This window comes from Jaculus jaculus, chromosome X (assembly GCF_020740685.1).
Source record: "Jaculus jaculus isolate mJacJac1 chromosome X, mJacJac1.mat.Y.cur, whole genome shotgun sequence".
NCBI classification, from domain to species: Eukaryota; Metazoa; Chordata; class Mammalia; order Rodentia; family Dipodidae; genus Jaculus; species Jaculus jaculus.
The window spans coordinates 53,792,591-53,807,613 of NC_059125.1; the positions used below are offsets into that span (position 1 = coordinate 53,792,591).

Sequence of the window (15,023 nt, forward strand, 5' to 3'; positions counted from 1 at the left end):
ACTCATGCATTCCTCTCATTCCTAACACTTACCACAGTATGATATTATACTTGTTTGCATGAATTTCTTTCTTTATTTTTTTGTTTTCTTGAGGTAGGGTCTCATGCTAGCTTAGGCTGACCTGGATGGAATTCACTATGTAGTGTCAGGGTGGCCTTGAATTCACGATGATCCTCCTACCTCAGCCTTCTAAGTGCTAAGGTTAAAGGTGTGCACAACCACACTTGGCTGCAGGAGCTTTTTTTTGGGGGGGGGGGTGAGAGACAGAAAAAGAGGCAGAGAGAGAAAATCCACCCACCAGGGCTTTACAGCAGCTGTGAACACAATCCAGACGTGAGAGACCCCCTTGTGGGCATGTGTGGCATTGCATGCTTGCATCACTGTTGCAAATGGCTATAAGTAGGATCTGGAGGATTTCAACAGGAGTTCTTAGGCTTTCCAGGCAAGTGCCTTAACCACTAAGCAATCTCTCCAGCCCTGCATGACTTTCAATTGACGGCATAAAATTCCCTACACAACAAGATTTATGGGTTGTTTTTGTGATTTTAAGATTTATGGTCCTGTTCCCCTTCCAGACACAAAACGGCCTGGATATCCATGACCTCGCAGTGCCTGACACTACCTACAAAAGACTATCATAATAGGATAAGATAAGAGGAAAATAGGAACAGATAGAAATAGGAAAAGATGATGACATCAAAATAAAAGATAGACTGATTGAGAGGGGGATGGGATTATCATGGAGAGTGGAGTTGAAAAGGGGAAAATGGGAGAGGGATTGCCATGGTTTATTGTCTATAATCATGGAAGTTGTCAATTAAAAAGTGGTAGATGCTTAATGAACATTTGCTGGATGAATAACCTGATAGCCAAATATTCTAAATTATGTGATAACTGTTCTGATTATAACTTTTTAGCAGAATGTTGGGTTTTTTTGTGCCTAGGCTAGGTGACCCTTTCCAAGATATCAACAGCTTTAGCAGAAAAAACTAGTGTCATGTAATAGAAAGAAAGTTACTAATTTCTAATACTATATCTTAATTAATTATTAATTAATTAATTATTATTAATTAATTAATAGCTGTGTGACCCTGGGAGAATCAAATTTCCCTGGATCTCAGTTTATCCATAAAACAAAAGATATTTTAGTGCCTAAAAGCAAGTATTAACCCAGGGAGGAAGCTTTTCTTCCAGAGTGGGCTGCCCTTCCAGTGGTAGATATAAAGAAGATCCAGGAGAATACAGAGCCTTTTGCCTGGCTGCTTTTGATGGTATGTGTCTCTTCCCCCTGTTATTGCTATGTTTTGCAGACATTGCAACCCACCTTTTTTGGCTTTCCAGTGTAGAGTGAGGACGAGTAGCTCTCAAGGAATCCTCCAGGCCTTTGGTGCCAGATTGGGACTACTAAGGCATCTGTCCTCATAGACTGAGCAGCTATTGTGTTCTCTGACTCTTTAGCCTACAGACAGCTATTGTCAGACCGTCCATACTGTATCCTATAAGCTACACTAATAAACCCCTTTAATAATACAGTCGGGCTGGAGAGATGGCTTAGCAGTTAAGCACTTGCCTGTGAAGCCTAAGGACCCCGGTTTGAGGCTTGATTCCCCAGGACCCATGTTGGCCAGATACACAAGGGGGTGCACGCATCTGGAGTTCATTTGCAGTGGCTGGAGGCCCTGGCGTGTCCATTCTCTCTCTCTCTATCTGCCTCTTTCTCTCTCTCTATTGCTTTCAAATAAATGAATAAAAAGAAACAAAAAATTTTTAAAAAATACATAGTCATTCTATCAATTCTTCTAGAGAACCCTGACTATGCACTTAATTTACACCCCTGCAAAAAAAAAAAGAGGATGATATATCGCATAGTACACATACTTAGGTAGAGAGCTTGTTGAAGCTACTGAAGTATGCCCTGTGTAGAGGCCATTTTCAGTTATACAACACTCAAGGTTCTTTATTTAACCAACTGATAATTCTGATTTAAAAAACTGATGTTATCCAGTGTATCTATAACAATTACTAGTTGTTTTAGGCATACTTGTTAGGTAGATTATACAAGGTGACATCAATATTTCCACTAGGTTCACAAACAAGTAGGCTGATAGTACTTACCCACCACAATCCCACAGGTTCAAAACCAGGTTTCCCAGAAATCGAACATGAGAATGTTCTACATCAACTAGAAGACAAATATGTAATTATAGCATGCAAAGTAAACTTCAAAATAAGCCAAGCACTAACCCATGGAATTTAGAAGGACCAAAGTGGAGTGAAATGCTCAAAGCCACAAGAAGAAGGTGATGTTCAGCTTAGGCATGTGGTTTAGTGGCAAGGCAGACACCTACATTACCCTGAGCTAAGGAACTGGCTCTCATGTAAGTCATTTTTATTTTTTAGTAGTTTAGTACTCAGAGCAGAGAGGATCTCCCATTGTAACACCAATGTTAACATGTAAGACAGTAACATACACACTTAGTACATCTTCCCTGTTCCATCTTCCCTAACCAACTTCCCCCACAAAAATTAAAACCAAATACAAAACAAAACATAGCAAAATTAAGTCTTACACTGTGATTTCCTACTCAGTTAATGACTCTACTCTTTATACACTTTTTCCTTTGTCCACATTCAATGAACTACTAACTTTTTATAATATCTCTTAATTCTGTTCTTTATTTCATAACCCAACACCAATGTTAAGGAAAATCCTTTTCATCTGATGTCTACACTGCTATAAAAGCATATCTGACCTTACTGTCTTTACATCACCCTATATATAGGCTACTGCCAGGCTCATCTTCTTAATACTACTTTGAACATATCACTCCCCATTCAAAATACTTCCAATTAATTGCTCCTTTATGCCTAAAGGGGGTGCATTCAAGGTCCTTCACAATTTGACTTTGAATCTACTCTTACAGTAATTCATATTAATAAATCCTTTCACTCCCCCAAAATGTGATCTATTCACAGTTCTCCAAACCCTACTACCTCCCCAACTCCCAAAATACTTTACGTCAGGGGTCGCAAACTTGCTAAAAGAGGCCAGGCCAGCGCCTACACCATCAAAGCTGGCCACATACAGCGGGCAAGCATCTACCCATTGGCAATGGTAGAGTGGACACCAGTTACTCTGCTCTTCCCCATTTGCCATGTAAGAATATTGGTTCAATGTTACTAAATCTTGAATTTTTTAAATAGTAGCTTTAAATCCAGATTTTTATGAAAACTTTTATACATGATAAACTTTCAATTTTTCTAAAATAATGCACAAGCCAAAGAAAATACAGCTATAGGCCTTATCCAGCATGTGGGATATCTGTTTGCGACCTCTGCCTTACAGTTCCCTCCTGCTATCTTTTGCTTATTCTTTCTTGCTGTTGGAAAGCCCTCCCCAGGTTTCTTTTAGAGTTATAGCTCTCTTTTAAGACCCAGACTAAATTCCACTTCCTCTAAAAGGCCTTCCTACCTGATAAACCCCACTTACCATCATCTCTCCCTCTGCATAAATTCATTAAGCAATTACTCTCTGCCAGGCACTAAAACCCTCAAAATGAATAAAGATTTTATTCTGAAAATTTCTCAAACTCTGCCAATTATAATCTATATTAATTTATATGACAGTCAACTCAATTACATGTAACATTTCCTCTAGGACTATCTCAAAGCTATTGCTAAAGTTAACTGTTATTTAGCTGTTGTGCAATTTTATCCTGTCATAGTCTAGATCATAGACATCACAACACTGTAAAATAAATCATATAGATAAACTTTGGAGTCAAAGAGATCTTAGTTTATACATCTCTTTGTGTAACTTTGGGCAAGCATGACAGCATTGCTGTGAATTCAATGAGCTATCATGCAACAAGTGCCTGGCACATAGTAGGTGCTTAAACTGCTTCCCTTTTCCCCTTACTTCCCCCTCCTTGGAAAAGGAATCATATCTTACATGTCTTTGTACTTCCAACAGAGTCTACGAGAGAGTAGGTGCTCAAACTGCTATTAATTTGAAGACTATGTAAACGGTCTAGTACTAAAAAAAAATGGAAAGAAGTGCTACTGAGAAAGGGAAAGACAATAACAAAAGTGACAGGATTCAGTGACTTTTTCGATATGGGACACATAGACAGAAATTTAGTTTCTACTCCCACATCATAGGAATATTTCTTATCAAGTTACCAACGGCCTCTTACCAAATCCAGTGAATTTTTAGTCCTTGCCTTACTTTCTGCAGCATGATGTTGTTGAGTACTCTCTTCTCAAAAAAAAAAAAATTCTCTTCTATTGGCTTCTGATATCATACTTACAAAGTATCTGGGAGATCCTCCCTCACAGGATCCTATTCTTCTTTCTGTCCCTTAAATGTTGGAGCTCTTCAAGACTCCATGTTCCCATCTACTTATTCTTCCCCAAGGCAAGATAATCTGTTCATAGTATTTTATTTACCATTTGAATACTGATAACTAATAAGTAGGTGGCAGTAGCATAGACTTGTTTCCTATCTTTCTGACTTATATGCTGAATATCTGAATTTGAATTAAGACACAAGTATCCCAAACTCACCATATCCAATAAAATCTAATGCATGTTTAGTTTTTGTGTTGGTTTTTCGAGGTAGGGTCTCACAATAGCCCAGGCTGACCTGGAATTCACTATGGAGTTACAGGGTAGCCTCGAACTCACAGCGATCCTCCTGTCTCTGTCTCCCAAGTGCTGGGATTAAAGACGTGCACCACCACGCCTGGCTATGTTTAGTTTGTTTCATCTCAGTAAATTTAAACAGATGCCCAAGCCTTATTTTCATCCTTCAGTCCTTGCCCCTTAACATTAACCCCAAATTTATCAGCAAGTTCTGTTCAGTGTACCTCTTAACTCCATCTCAAATCCAGTAGCATCTCACTCCTATCTACTCATCACTGCCCTAATACAAATCAAGCTCATTATCTCTTATTTGGTCCACTAAAATAGTTTAACGGACCAACCTGTTGCTACCATTGTTTCACTCCAATCTGCACTTTGTAATACAGAGAGTGATGTCTCCAAAATGCTGAGTTTTACATCATTCTCCTTTAAACAGAGCATGTCTCTCTATGCATGTGTTAATTGCATACACTGAGAAAAAGGGGTCAGAATGATAACCTCAGATATACTAATGGTGGCTATTTCAAGGAAGTTGGTCTGACAGTTAAGGAGAGAATGCTTTTTTTTTTTTTTTTTTGGTTTTTCAAGGTAGGTTCTAGCTCTAGCCCAGGCTGACGTGAAATTCACTATACAGTCTCAGGGTGGCCTTGAACTCATGGCGATCCTCCTACCTCTGCCTCCCAAGTGCTGGGATTAAAGGCATGAACCACCATGCCTGGCTTGACAGAATGCTTTTTATACTTGTATAATATTTGAAAACTGGAAATAAAGATAAATCTGATCATGTTACTTTTCCATGTAAAATTCTCTATACTCAGTTTAAATTATAAGGCCTTTTATGATCTATTTTATTTACCTTTTTTTTTTTTTTTTTGGTGTGTGTATGCATTTATGTGAGCAAGCCAAAGGTTGACATGGGGTGCTTTACTCAATTGCTCACCACCTTCAATTTTTTGAGACAAGGTCTCTCAATGAATCAGGAGCTCACTAAATCTCAGTTATACTGACTAGCTGCCAAGCTCCAGGGAGTGTCATATCTCTGCTCTCTAGCATTGAGATTATAGGTGTGCCCGGATGTACTCAACTTTTACATGTATGCTGAGGGTCTGAACTCAAGTCCTCATGCTTACAAAAAGCAAGCACTGCTAATGAAGCCATTTCTCCAGACCAACTTTTCAATCTACCCCCTACTTCTTGCTTCCCTCTTAAAGTCTCATGCTTCCTACATATCACCCTGGTTCTAATTTTCCTGTTCTGTTGTCATGAGATCAAATGAAAAGAAACAAGAACAGAGCTTTGGGGCATCATATACACTTATGAGGCAGAAAGAAGAAAATATTATGGTAATCTTGTTGTTTGTTTGTTTTTAGGCAGAGTCTCATTCAAGTCCAGGCTGACCAGGAACTTACTCTGTAGTTCCAGGCTGGCTTTGAACTGAAGGCAATCCTCCTACCTCAGTCTCCAGAGTACTGGGATTTAAGGCAAGAGCAACCATGCCTAGACATTATCTTTTTTTAAGCAAGGAGGGATGGTTGAAGATAAAGGAAGAAAATCAGGGTAACAAGGCACCAAATAAAAAGCCAAGAGATTAGAGAATTTTTAGAAAGTAAGAAATCTTAAGAGCTGTCAACAGTGCTTGAGATTAAAATACTTCAGAATCATTTTAATGACAAATTTGCTATTTCAACAAACATGTTTTAACATCCACCTAATCAAATCCTAACATTACAATTTCTTCCCTTAAGTCAAATTTCAAAACACAGTAGGTTTGAAGTTTAACAAATTAATGTATTTTGTATTTTTGATGTAATTTAGAAATGACAAACTAAGAAAACAGTAACATATTAAAAGTCAAATGTCATTTTAAAGGAAATATTCTTTAACTAGTTTTAAAGAAAATAACCTATTGTACCAAAGTATCAAGTTAAAAGCAATGTACTACACATATGATGAGCAAATCTACACATTTAGGAATAAAACCAAGACCTTTCTTCAACAATGACAAACCAGCCACTAATGACACGCTGAAGCATTAAGGACAACATAATATATTTTTTTTTGAAGTAGGGTCTCACTTTAGCCTAGGCTGACCTGGAATGCACTATGCAGTCTCAGGCTGGCCTTGAAACAAAATACTATTTTGTGCATCTTTAAAGAGACATGGTAATTACTAACAAAACATTACCAACCAATATTCCACTTGAGATATCCTTAAAGGGAAGTGCTTCCTATCCCATTCATAGTGCTTGGCAAACAGGAAATTCTAGAAATGTATTTGTTGAACAAATGGCCTATTTTAATAACTAGGATTCATAAGGTTTGCAACATTATATTCATATGATGTTTCCAGATTAAGTCAAAACTATTTTAAATAGTTTGAATGATTTTCAAGTATTGGTTGTGAGACTATTCATTGGATTTGGGGTAGTAAACCAACTCTGCTGATAAGCTAGAAACAGAAATATTACTGGTACTAAGAAAATATGTTTCAACAAAGTGTGTAAAATTTAGAACATGAAGAAAATGAATTCATCCAGGAATTAATAATAGTAAAATCTAAATAGGTTGTACTATAATATACAAAGGATAAGCACAGATTAACATTCTAACTCTTATGTTTACTAGCTGAGATTAATTATGCCATTCTTTCATTATGCATTAGAATAAACTTAACTAAACTAAAGTAAATAAAATAGTATAAAGCCTAGCAAGTAATAGTATTTCAATAAACATTAGCTTTCTCCAGTCTACTGAAGCCACACAGATAATAGGCCCAGCTATTTAAATTAGAAGAATAAAAACACATGTAAATGAACCAAATCAAGACAGAAATTTAGGCAGGCATATTTTCTAAAGGCTAGATGCTGACTCTATGGGTATGATGGGCCATCATGATGATCTTAACTAAAACTTTTACCAATGACTTGGATAAAATCAAAATTAGATACCTGCCAAATATATACACTATACAGAGCTAGGAAGGTTAGCTAATATATGAGATGAGATAATAAGTAGTTAAATGAAAATAGGATCCAATCCCTTTTCTTAAGATAACTAAGAACCCAGAGAGAATGATTTATCTTGGATTTCATAATTAACCAAATTAACTTCACATAAAAATTCATTGTTAAGTTCAACATATTAGCTATACAAGAACCAGAGGATAAATGTCTTAATAATAACATATGTTTGAAAAAAGAACTAGGGCTTTTCCTATGACCCGGTATAAAGGTTGTTCTAAGAAAAAGGAAGGCGGAGTTACTATCATGCAAACAGTAATGTCCGGAATAAGAGATGTAATGGGTTTATTTTGTCCTGAGATCAGAATACATCTGTATAGAAGTCTTCTAAGAAAAATATAGGAAGTTTGAAAGTCTTTAAAAATACCTCACACTTTTGTCAAGTGAGGAATAGACATAGGAACTGCAGATGTACAACTTAAGGAAAACAAGACATGGGAGGCAGGAAGGAAGAAGGATATACTGGGAAACTGAGCATCCTCAAATATTTGTAGAGACATAAAAAATAGAAGAGTACCATAATAGAAACAAAGTCAAATAGATTTGGGGCTATACCTAAGAAATAGCTTTCTAATCATCAAAGCTTCCCCAATTATCAGTCTATACTGTACTCTAGGCTCACAAAAATAACGTTTCTTCCTCCTTTGTACCCTAGGGCCTGGACCATAATATGCTTAAAGAATGTTTATTTTTGTTTTTTTAAAAAATATTTATTTGAGATGGAGAGTCAGATACATAGAGAGAATGGGCGTACCAGGACCTCTAGCCACTGCAAACGAGCTCCAGATGCATGCACCACCTTGTGCATCTGGATTATTAGGGTACTTGTGAATCGAACTTGGGTCCTTTGGCTTTGCAGGCAAGTGCCTTAACTGCTAAGCCATCTTCCAGATCTATACTGTGCTTAAAGGATGTTTGTTATTCTTGGAACCACAGTGGAACACAATACAGAACAGTGGGTGACTTGCCCCTAAAACTATTGAAGATGCTAGAAATCCAGGTCAGGAAACTTTGAAGGTTCGGTAGAATAATGCCTCCCTCACATAGAAGCTAAGGAAAAGGAATAATCCAGAAATGAGTGACAACCTATCTCAGAGATAGAAGGGTACTCCAAGGATCTTAGATTCAGTGTTGTGACAGCCATGGCAGTTCACCAAGTCCATACTAACATTCAAGTGATCAAGTGTGTATCAGTTACTTTCTTGTTGCTGCACAAATACCCAACTAGAAGTAGATTAAGGAATGAAAAGGTTTGTATTTAGCTTACAGTTTCAAGGGAAAGTATATCGTGGTGGGGAAAGCATAGCAGGAGCAGAGAGCTGGTATCATAACTTCACATCAGTATGAAGCAGAAAAGAGCAAATGGCAAGTGTTGCCTGGCCACAAAACCTCAACTGCTCCCCACAAGTAATGCCCTTCTTCCAGGAAGTTTCTATCTCCTAAAGGTTGTAGAACTTCCAAAACAGTACCATCAACTGAGGATTAAGTATTTAAAAACATGAATCTATGGGGGACACTTTATATCAAACCACCAGAGTGGGCAATAAAATACTTCCCATATCAGAATAGTCAAAAGAGACCTCAGTATATACAAGAAGAGAAGTAGCAGAATGTATATGAGGCTAGTCTCTCTCTTTAATACATCTAAGTTTACCTTTTAATAAGGACAGAGACTGACTACTGTTGAAAAAAAACTTAGCATATTTTATTGCATGGATTTATATCTATGATTTTCTCTTTATATAATCACATTAAGAATAATCACTGTCCCACCTCATCTCCCACCATCAAACACCCAAGCAAAAGGGTCTTTATGCTTGCTTAAGACACAGCAGAATAAACAAGAAGTTAGCTCAAAGCACCCCAGTTTGTAAGCAACCTAGAAAGGAAAGAAGTTCCCCAGGACACAACATCTGAGAAGGAGTGCAGAAAAGGGAAACATGCTGAAAATATTATCAATTTCTGCATCCCCAAGCTGCTGCAATCAGGTATGTTATGCAGATTAATAATAGTTAAAAGCACTTCACATTACAATAAAATAAAACATCTTACTTGTTGCACCAAGGCGGCGTGTGTCTCTGGCAATATAATTCGCAAAGATAATAGACCTCATGCTGGTTTTACCAGACCCACTTTTACCCATTAATAGCACCTAAGGATAAAGTAAGGAAAAAAGAAACAAAGTTAGCAAGTCTAGTGTAAAGGGTCCTATTTCCCACTTATAGCTATCATTCACAAAACTGAAAGTACTAACTACTACAGATTTAAAAAGTTTTTTGTTCATTTTTATTTAGTATTTGAGAGTGACAGAGAGAGAGAGGTGCAGATAGAGAGAAAGAGGCAGATAGAGAGAGACAGAGAATGGGAGCGCCAGGGCCTCCAGCCACTGCAAACGAACTCCAGATGCATGCACCCCCTTGTGCATCCGGCTAATGTGGGTCCTGGGGAATCGAGCCTCGAACCGGGGTCCTTAGGCTTCACAGGCAAGCGCTTAACCACTAAGCCATCCCTCCAGTCCTAGTACAGAGATTTTTAATTAACTCAAGTATTCCTTAACCAATGATGACTGCTGATGTAGCTATCATTTCCAGAGCCAGACACTTACCTGTTACCAGTCATGCATCATTTTGGCAATAGGCTTGAAATGAAATTAATATACAATAATAATTTTTATAGAATGGATAAAAATGCCATTGTCTGTGTGTGGGCATGCCCATGTGTTCTGTGCATTTTCCATGTGTGGGTGTGTACACGTGTGTATAGATGCACATGTGTGCATGTGGAGACCAAAGGACAACCTTGGGTATAATCCTCAGGGGCACTATCCACCTTTTTGGAAACATGGCTTCTTGTCTATGGTCATACCACCCTGATCACACCAGATCTCTTATGAAACAGGGTTTCTCACTGGCTTGGAACTCACCAAGTAGGCTGGATTGATATCCACCTGTCCCTGCCTCCCCAAAGCTGAGATTACATGGATACCCCACCCAACATTTTTATATGAATACTAGGTTGAACTCAGGCCTTCATGCTTATGACTTTTAAAGAGTCCTTTTAAAATTGCCATGAGTTCGAGGCCAACCTGAGACTACATGGTGAATTCCAGGTCAGCCTGGGCTAGAGTGAAACCCTACCTCAAAAAAACAAAAACAAGAGTCCTTTTACAAAACATTTTATTTGGGCTGGAGAGATGGATTAGCGGTTAGGTGCTTGCCTGTGAAGCCTAAGGATACCGATTTGAGGCTCAATTCCCCAGGACCCATGTTAGCCAAATGCACAAGGGGGTACAAGCATCTGGAGTTCATTTGCAGTGGCTGGAGGCTCTGGCATGCCCATTCTCTCCCTCTCTCCCTCTCTCCCTCTCTCTCTCTCTCTCTCTCTCTCTTTCTCTATCTGCCTCTTCCTCTGTCTGTTGCTCTCACATAAATAAATTTTATTTGTTTATATATTTAAGAGAAAGAGAAAAAGAGGCAGAGAGAGAGAGAAAGAGAGAATGAATGGGAATACCAGGGCCTCTAGCAACTGCAAATGAACTCCAAGCACATGTGTCACTTTGTGCATCTGGCTTACGTGGGTACTAAGGAATTAAACCTTGGTCCTTAGGCTTCACAGGCAAGACCTTAACTGCTAAGCCATCTCTCTAGCTCACGTTTTTTTTGGGGGGGCGGGGAGGGTTCAAGGTGGAGTCTCAGTCTAGCCCAGGCTGAACTTGAATTTACTATATAGTCTCAGGCTGGCCTAGAACTCACAACAATCCTCCTACTTCTGCCTCACAAGTGCTGGGATTAAATGTATGTTCCACCATGCCCAGCCTGGCAGTCCTTTTAGATATGAAATACAATTCTAATTATCTTACTTGCTTTTTTAATTAAAATTATTTATTTATTTGATAGAGAAAGGGGGAGAGAGAATGGGCATGTCAGGGCCTCCAGCCACTGCATACAAATTACAGATGCATGCATTCCCTAGTGTATCTGGCTAACATGGCTCCTGGAGAATAGAACTTGGGTCCTTTGGCTTTGCAGGCAAACACCTTAACTGCTAAGCCATCCCTCCAGCTGTTATTTGCTTTTTTTTTTTTTAATGTCAGGTTTTGTTGGGATTATGAATACATGTGCTATTTTTGTGTCTGGCTTTATATAGGTGCTGGGGAATTGAACTCAAGACAATAGACTTGCAAACAAGTGGCTTAACCACACAGCCATCTCCCTAGCTACATACCTTGTTTTTCAAGTGAAACGAATACCTGTTGTACCTTCAATCCCAATATATTTTATAAAAAATGGGACTGGAGAGATAGCCCAAGTGTTGAAGGCACTTGCTTGCAAAGTCTTTTGGTCCAGGTACCCACATAAAGGCAGATGCATTTGAACCCCTGTCACACCCATTTTTTTCTCTCTCTCAAAATAAGTACTTTTTAAAATGTCTGATTATAAATGAATGCTAATGAAAATATAGTGATCTCAGGTTTGATTAAATCTGATAATATATCATTGCTGAGTTAGCATGACGTTAGTACAAAAGCTTGTTTTGTCCTTTAAAATTTTTTAATTGAAATACATTAACAACATATCTATGGTAAAAGTTGATATCCTGATACACGTATAACACTGGAGTGACTTAGAATAGTTTTGTTTCTTTTTTGTGGTTTTAAAATTTCTTTGTTGTATCTCTTTTGATCTCAATCACCTAGAAGTTCTGAAAATTTTATGAAACTTGATAGCAACTTTAGACAGACTCATTAAAAACACTCCTCTAGGAAGCATTTTTTTTTCTTTTTGTATTTTTGAGGTAGGGTCTCTCTCTAGCCCAGGCTGACCTGGAATTCACTATGAAGTCTCAGGGTGGCCTCGAACCCAAGGCGATCCTCCTACCTCTGCCTCCTGAGTGCTGCTATAGGACACTTAAAATATAGAAGCATCCTTCATCCTTCAAATGTCCTTCCCAGCCGCATTTCATTCATTAGAGCCACAATACAAAACTAAATTTTAGATGAAGCTCAAGCTATAAACATTTACTTTTAATAAAAAAAAAAGTCTGATCTCAATTGCTTATAAAAGATCAAGGTTAATTATGACAGGTACTAATCTAATGCTCTACAATGTTCTACTCATTTAAATATCACAACCACCCTATAAGATGGGTAACATTACCACCATTTTACAAATGACACTGAAGCACTCTCACACCCCTGAAAAAAAATAGAAATTTGCTCCAACGCTGCACTCCTAGTGATTCTGCTAAACTCCACAGTGGGGCAGAGAATCATAACAGCATAAAGGAAAGAGTATCCAATGCCAGTTAGAAAATGCATGTAACATTTGATTCAAGTTAAAAATAAATGTGCATAACACAGAGGCCTGTGTAGTGTTCACATATGGCTTGATCCAATCAGATTTATATTAGTAAAGGTGAACGTGATAGCAGAAAGTGGACTAAGAGTCAAAATGGTTACACCAATTACTGCAATAATTCTGGAGAACCATAATCCTGAATTGTAACTCACCTTTACCTTCATATTTGTGTTGTACCTAACACATCTTACCTTTTTTTTCATGGCTGCATTTGGTATCACCCACCTGTAGATAAAAGCCAAAAGACAGTGTCCATGATCCAGTTGCTTTAGCAATTTAAAGAAATACAAGTCAATATGGAAGTACACTAAAACACTGTTTAGAAAACTGAGTATATGTGTATGTGGTACTTCAATTGCACAGAAACCCTCATTTTTCTAAATTATAAAACTGGGGCTATGCTCCCCATTTCTTTTGCAAGATCAGGTGATAGTGTCTAGGAAGATATATTTAGGAATACAAATGAGCCATTAAAATTCAAGGCTCAATTTTTCATCTTCAAAATGAAACCAAAGCAGTATTTTGAGAAGTTTAATAAATTAAACACTATTTTAAGTCTTTTTAACGCACCCTACTATTTTTGAAATTTGGAAGCATTCTTGGTCATTCAAGTGTCCTTCCAAGCCATATCCCATTCATTAAAGGCACAAAGTACATAAGTCTCAAATTCAAGTACAAACTGGCATAGTAAGTACTATAAGCCACTGGTTAGCAAACATCAATTCTCTTCCACCTCTTTTTATTCCCAATATGATGATAGTAAATATTGAAAACTCAAAGCAACTCAGAACTGGCTCATCAATTCGACCCACCCTTTAACCCGAGGCTACATCAACCTGGAATCCCAAAGGCTGTTTCTGCCCAATTAGCATCAGTGCTCTTTTCTGTTTATCCTATCTCGAGCATACCAGTAAGAAAGTAATTTATCACAGAAGGGTTGGAGTGTGCTCTCTTTCACAGCACTCTCTTCATTTGGAACGCCCTCCCTTTCCAAATTCGACACAATACCCTTCACCCACCCAAGCGATCCTTCCGGTTCCCCTAGTGGAGGATCCATTCTCGGTCCAAGATTCTCCTTCTCCATCTTTTTCTCAGAGTCAGATTCTTCCATCGCGCAACAAGTTTTCTGCAGTGCCTTCTAATTCGCGGTTCTCTCTCTTCCTCTCTCTCTCTCTCTCTCTCTCTCTCTCTCTCTCTCTCTCTCTCTTTCTTGCTCACCCCCTCAACTACCTATTCTCACGGCCTGCCGCCCTTTGGCCTGCCCGCTTCCTGCCTCCGCCTTTGTTCACTGGGGGTCCGCTTTCTCCAGTTACCTTTACAGCCTCGAACTCAGTCAAAAGGCTAGTGATTTTGATGATGCAAAGGGAGAGATGAAGGATGGGAGAAAAAAAGGGGAGGTTGATTTGGAGTTCGTCCCGAGTTTGGGCGTCACTCTGCAAGGTCTCAAAACCCGAAGGTGAACGCAGCGGCACACAGGTGCGGACCGCGAAGTCGGAGGTAGGAAGAAAGAGCTGACCCGAACGGCAGGCGTGAAGCGGCGGCTGCCCCGGCTGGCTAGCGGCTTCCGAGCCTGGCCGCCAGGGAGAGTCGGCAACGGACAGGCCCGATGACGACTTATCTGCCCGCCCGCCCGCCCTTCAGACCAGACACCTCGCCGCAGCACCCAACTGCAGGACAGGATCACGTGGGAACCTGCCGGAAACTCCAAGCCTGTCACATGACTGCAAGCTACCCAAGGGGTAGTGGGCAGCTGGGAAGAATACCATAGAGACTGCTCTGGGAAAGCCAGAGTGGCGCCTGTCTCCTTCACGTAGCGCGCGCTCGGCCACAGGCCCCTCTGGGGCCTGAGAGGCCAATGGCTCTCAGTGTGCGCCAGCTTGGTCACACCCACGCATGCGGAAAATTAAAGGGGAAGGTGGCCGTTTCAATGCCACAAGGCAAGCTATTCTCAAGGCTGCTTATCTTTAGGGGTGTCGATGGGAAAAGCTAGCGTGGTCTGTCT

General features: G+C 39.2%; 1 protein-coding gene across 3 annotated transcripts in view; it reads right to left on the bottom strand.

The window, feature by feature from the left end:
• Nucleotides 1-14,640, bottom strand: part of Rragb (Ras related GTP binding B) — a 37,799-nt gene extending 23,159 nt beyond the window's left edge. Inside the window, exons 1-5 of one of the 3 annotated variants that reach the window (XM_045141097.1) lie at nucleotides 14,335-14,640; nucleotides 13,213-13,246; nucleotides 9,717-9,816; nucleotides 3,953-4,036; nucleotides 2,116-2,182 (exon numbers count right to left, since the gene is read on the bottom strand). In XM_045141097.1, the coding sequence (XP_044997032.1) occupies nucleotides 2,116-2,182; nucleotides 3,953-4,036; nucleotides 9,717-9,816; nucleotides 13,213-13,224 (263 nt within the window). In that variant the 5' untranslated portion in view covers nucleotides 13,225-13,246; nucleotides 14,335-14,640. Of the gene's footprint in view, nucleotides 1-2,115; nucleotides 2,183-3,952; nucleotides 4,037-9,716; nucleotides 9,817-13,212; nucleotides 13,247-14,040 lie in introns of all 3 variants that reach the window. The other 2 variants (XM_004670047.2, XM_004670048.2) reach the window with 2 other exon arrangements.
• Between the last annotated feature and the right edge of the window lie 383 nt (nucleotides 14,641-15,023).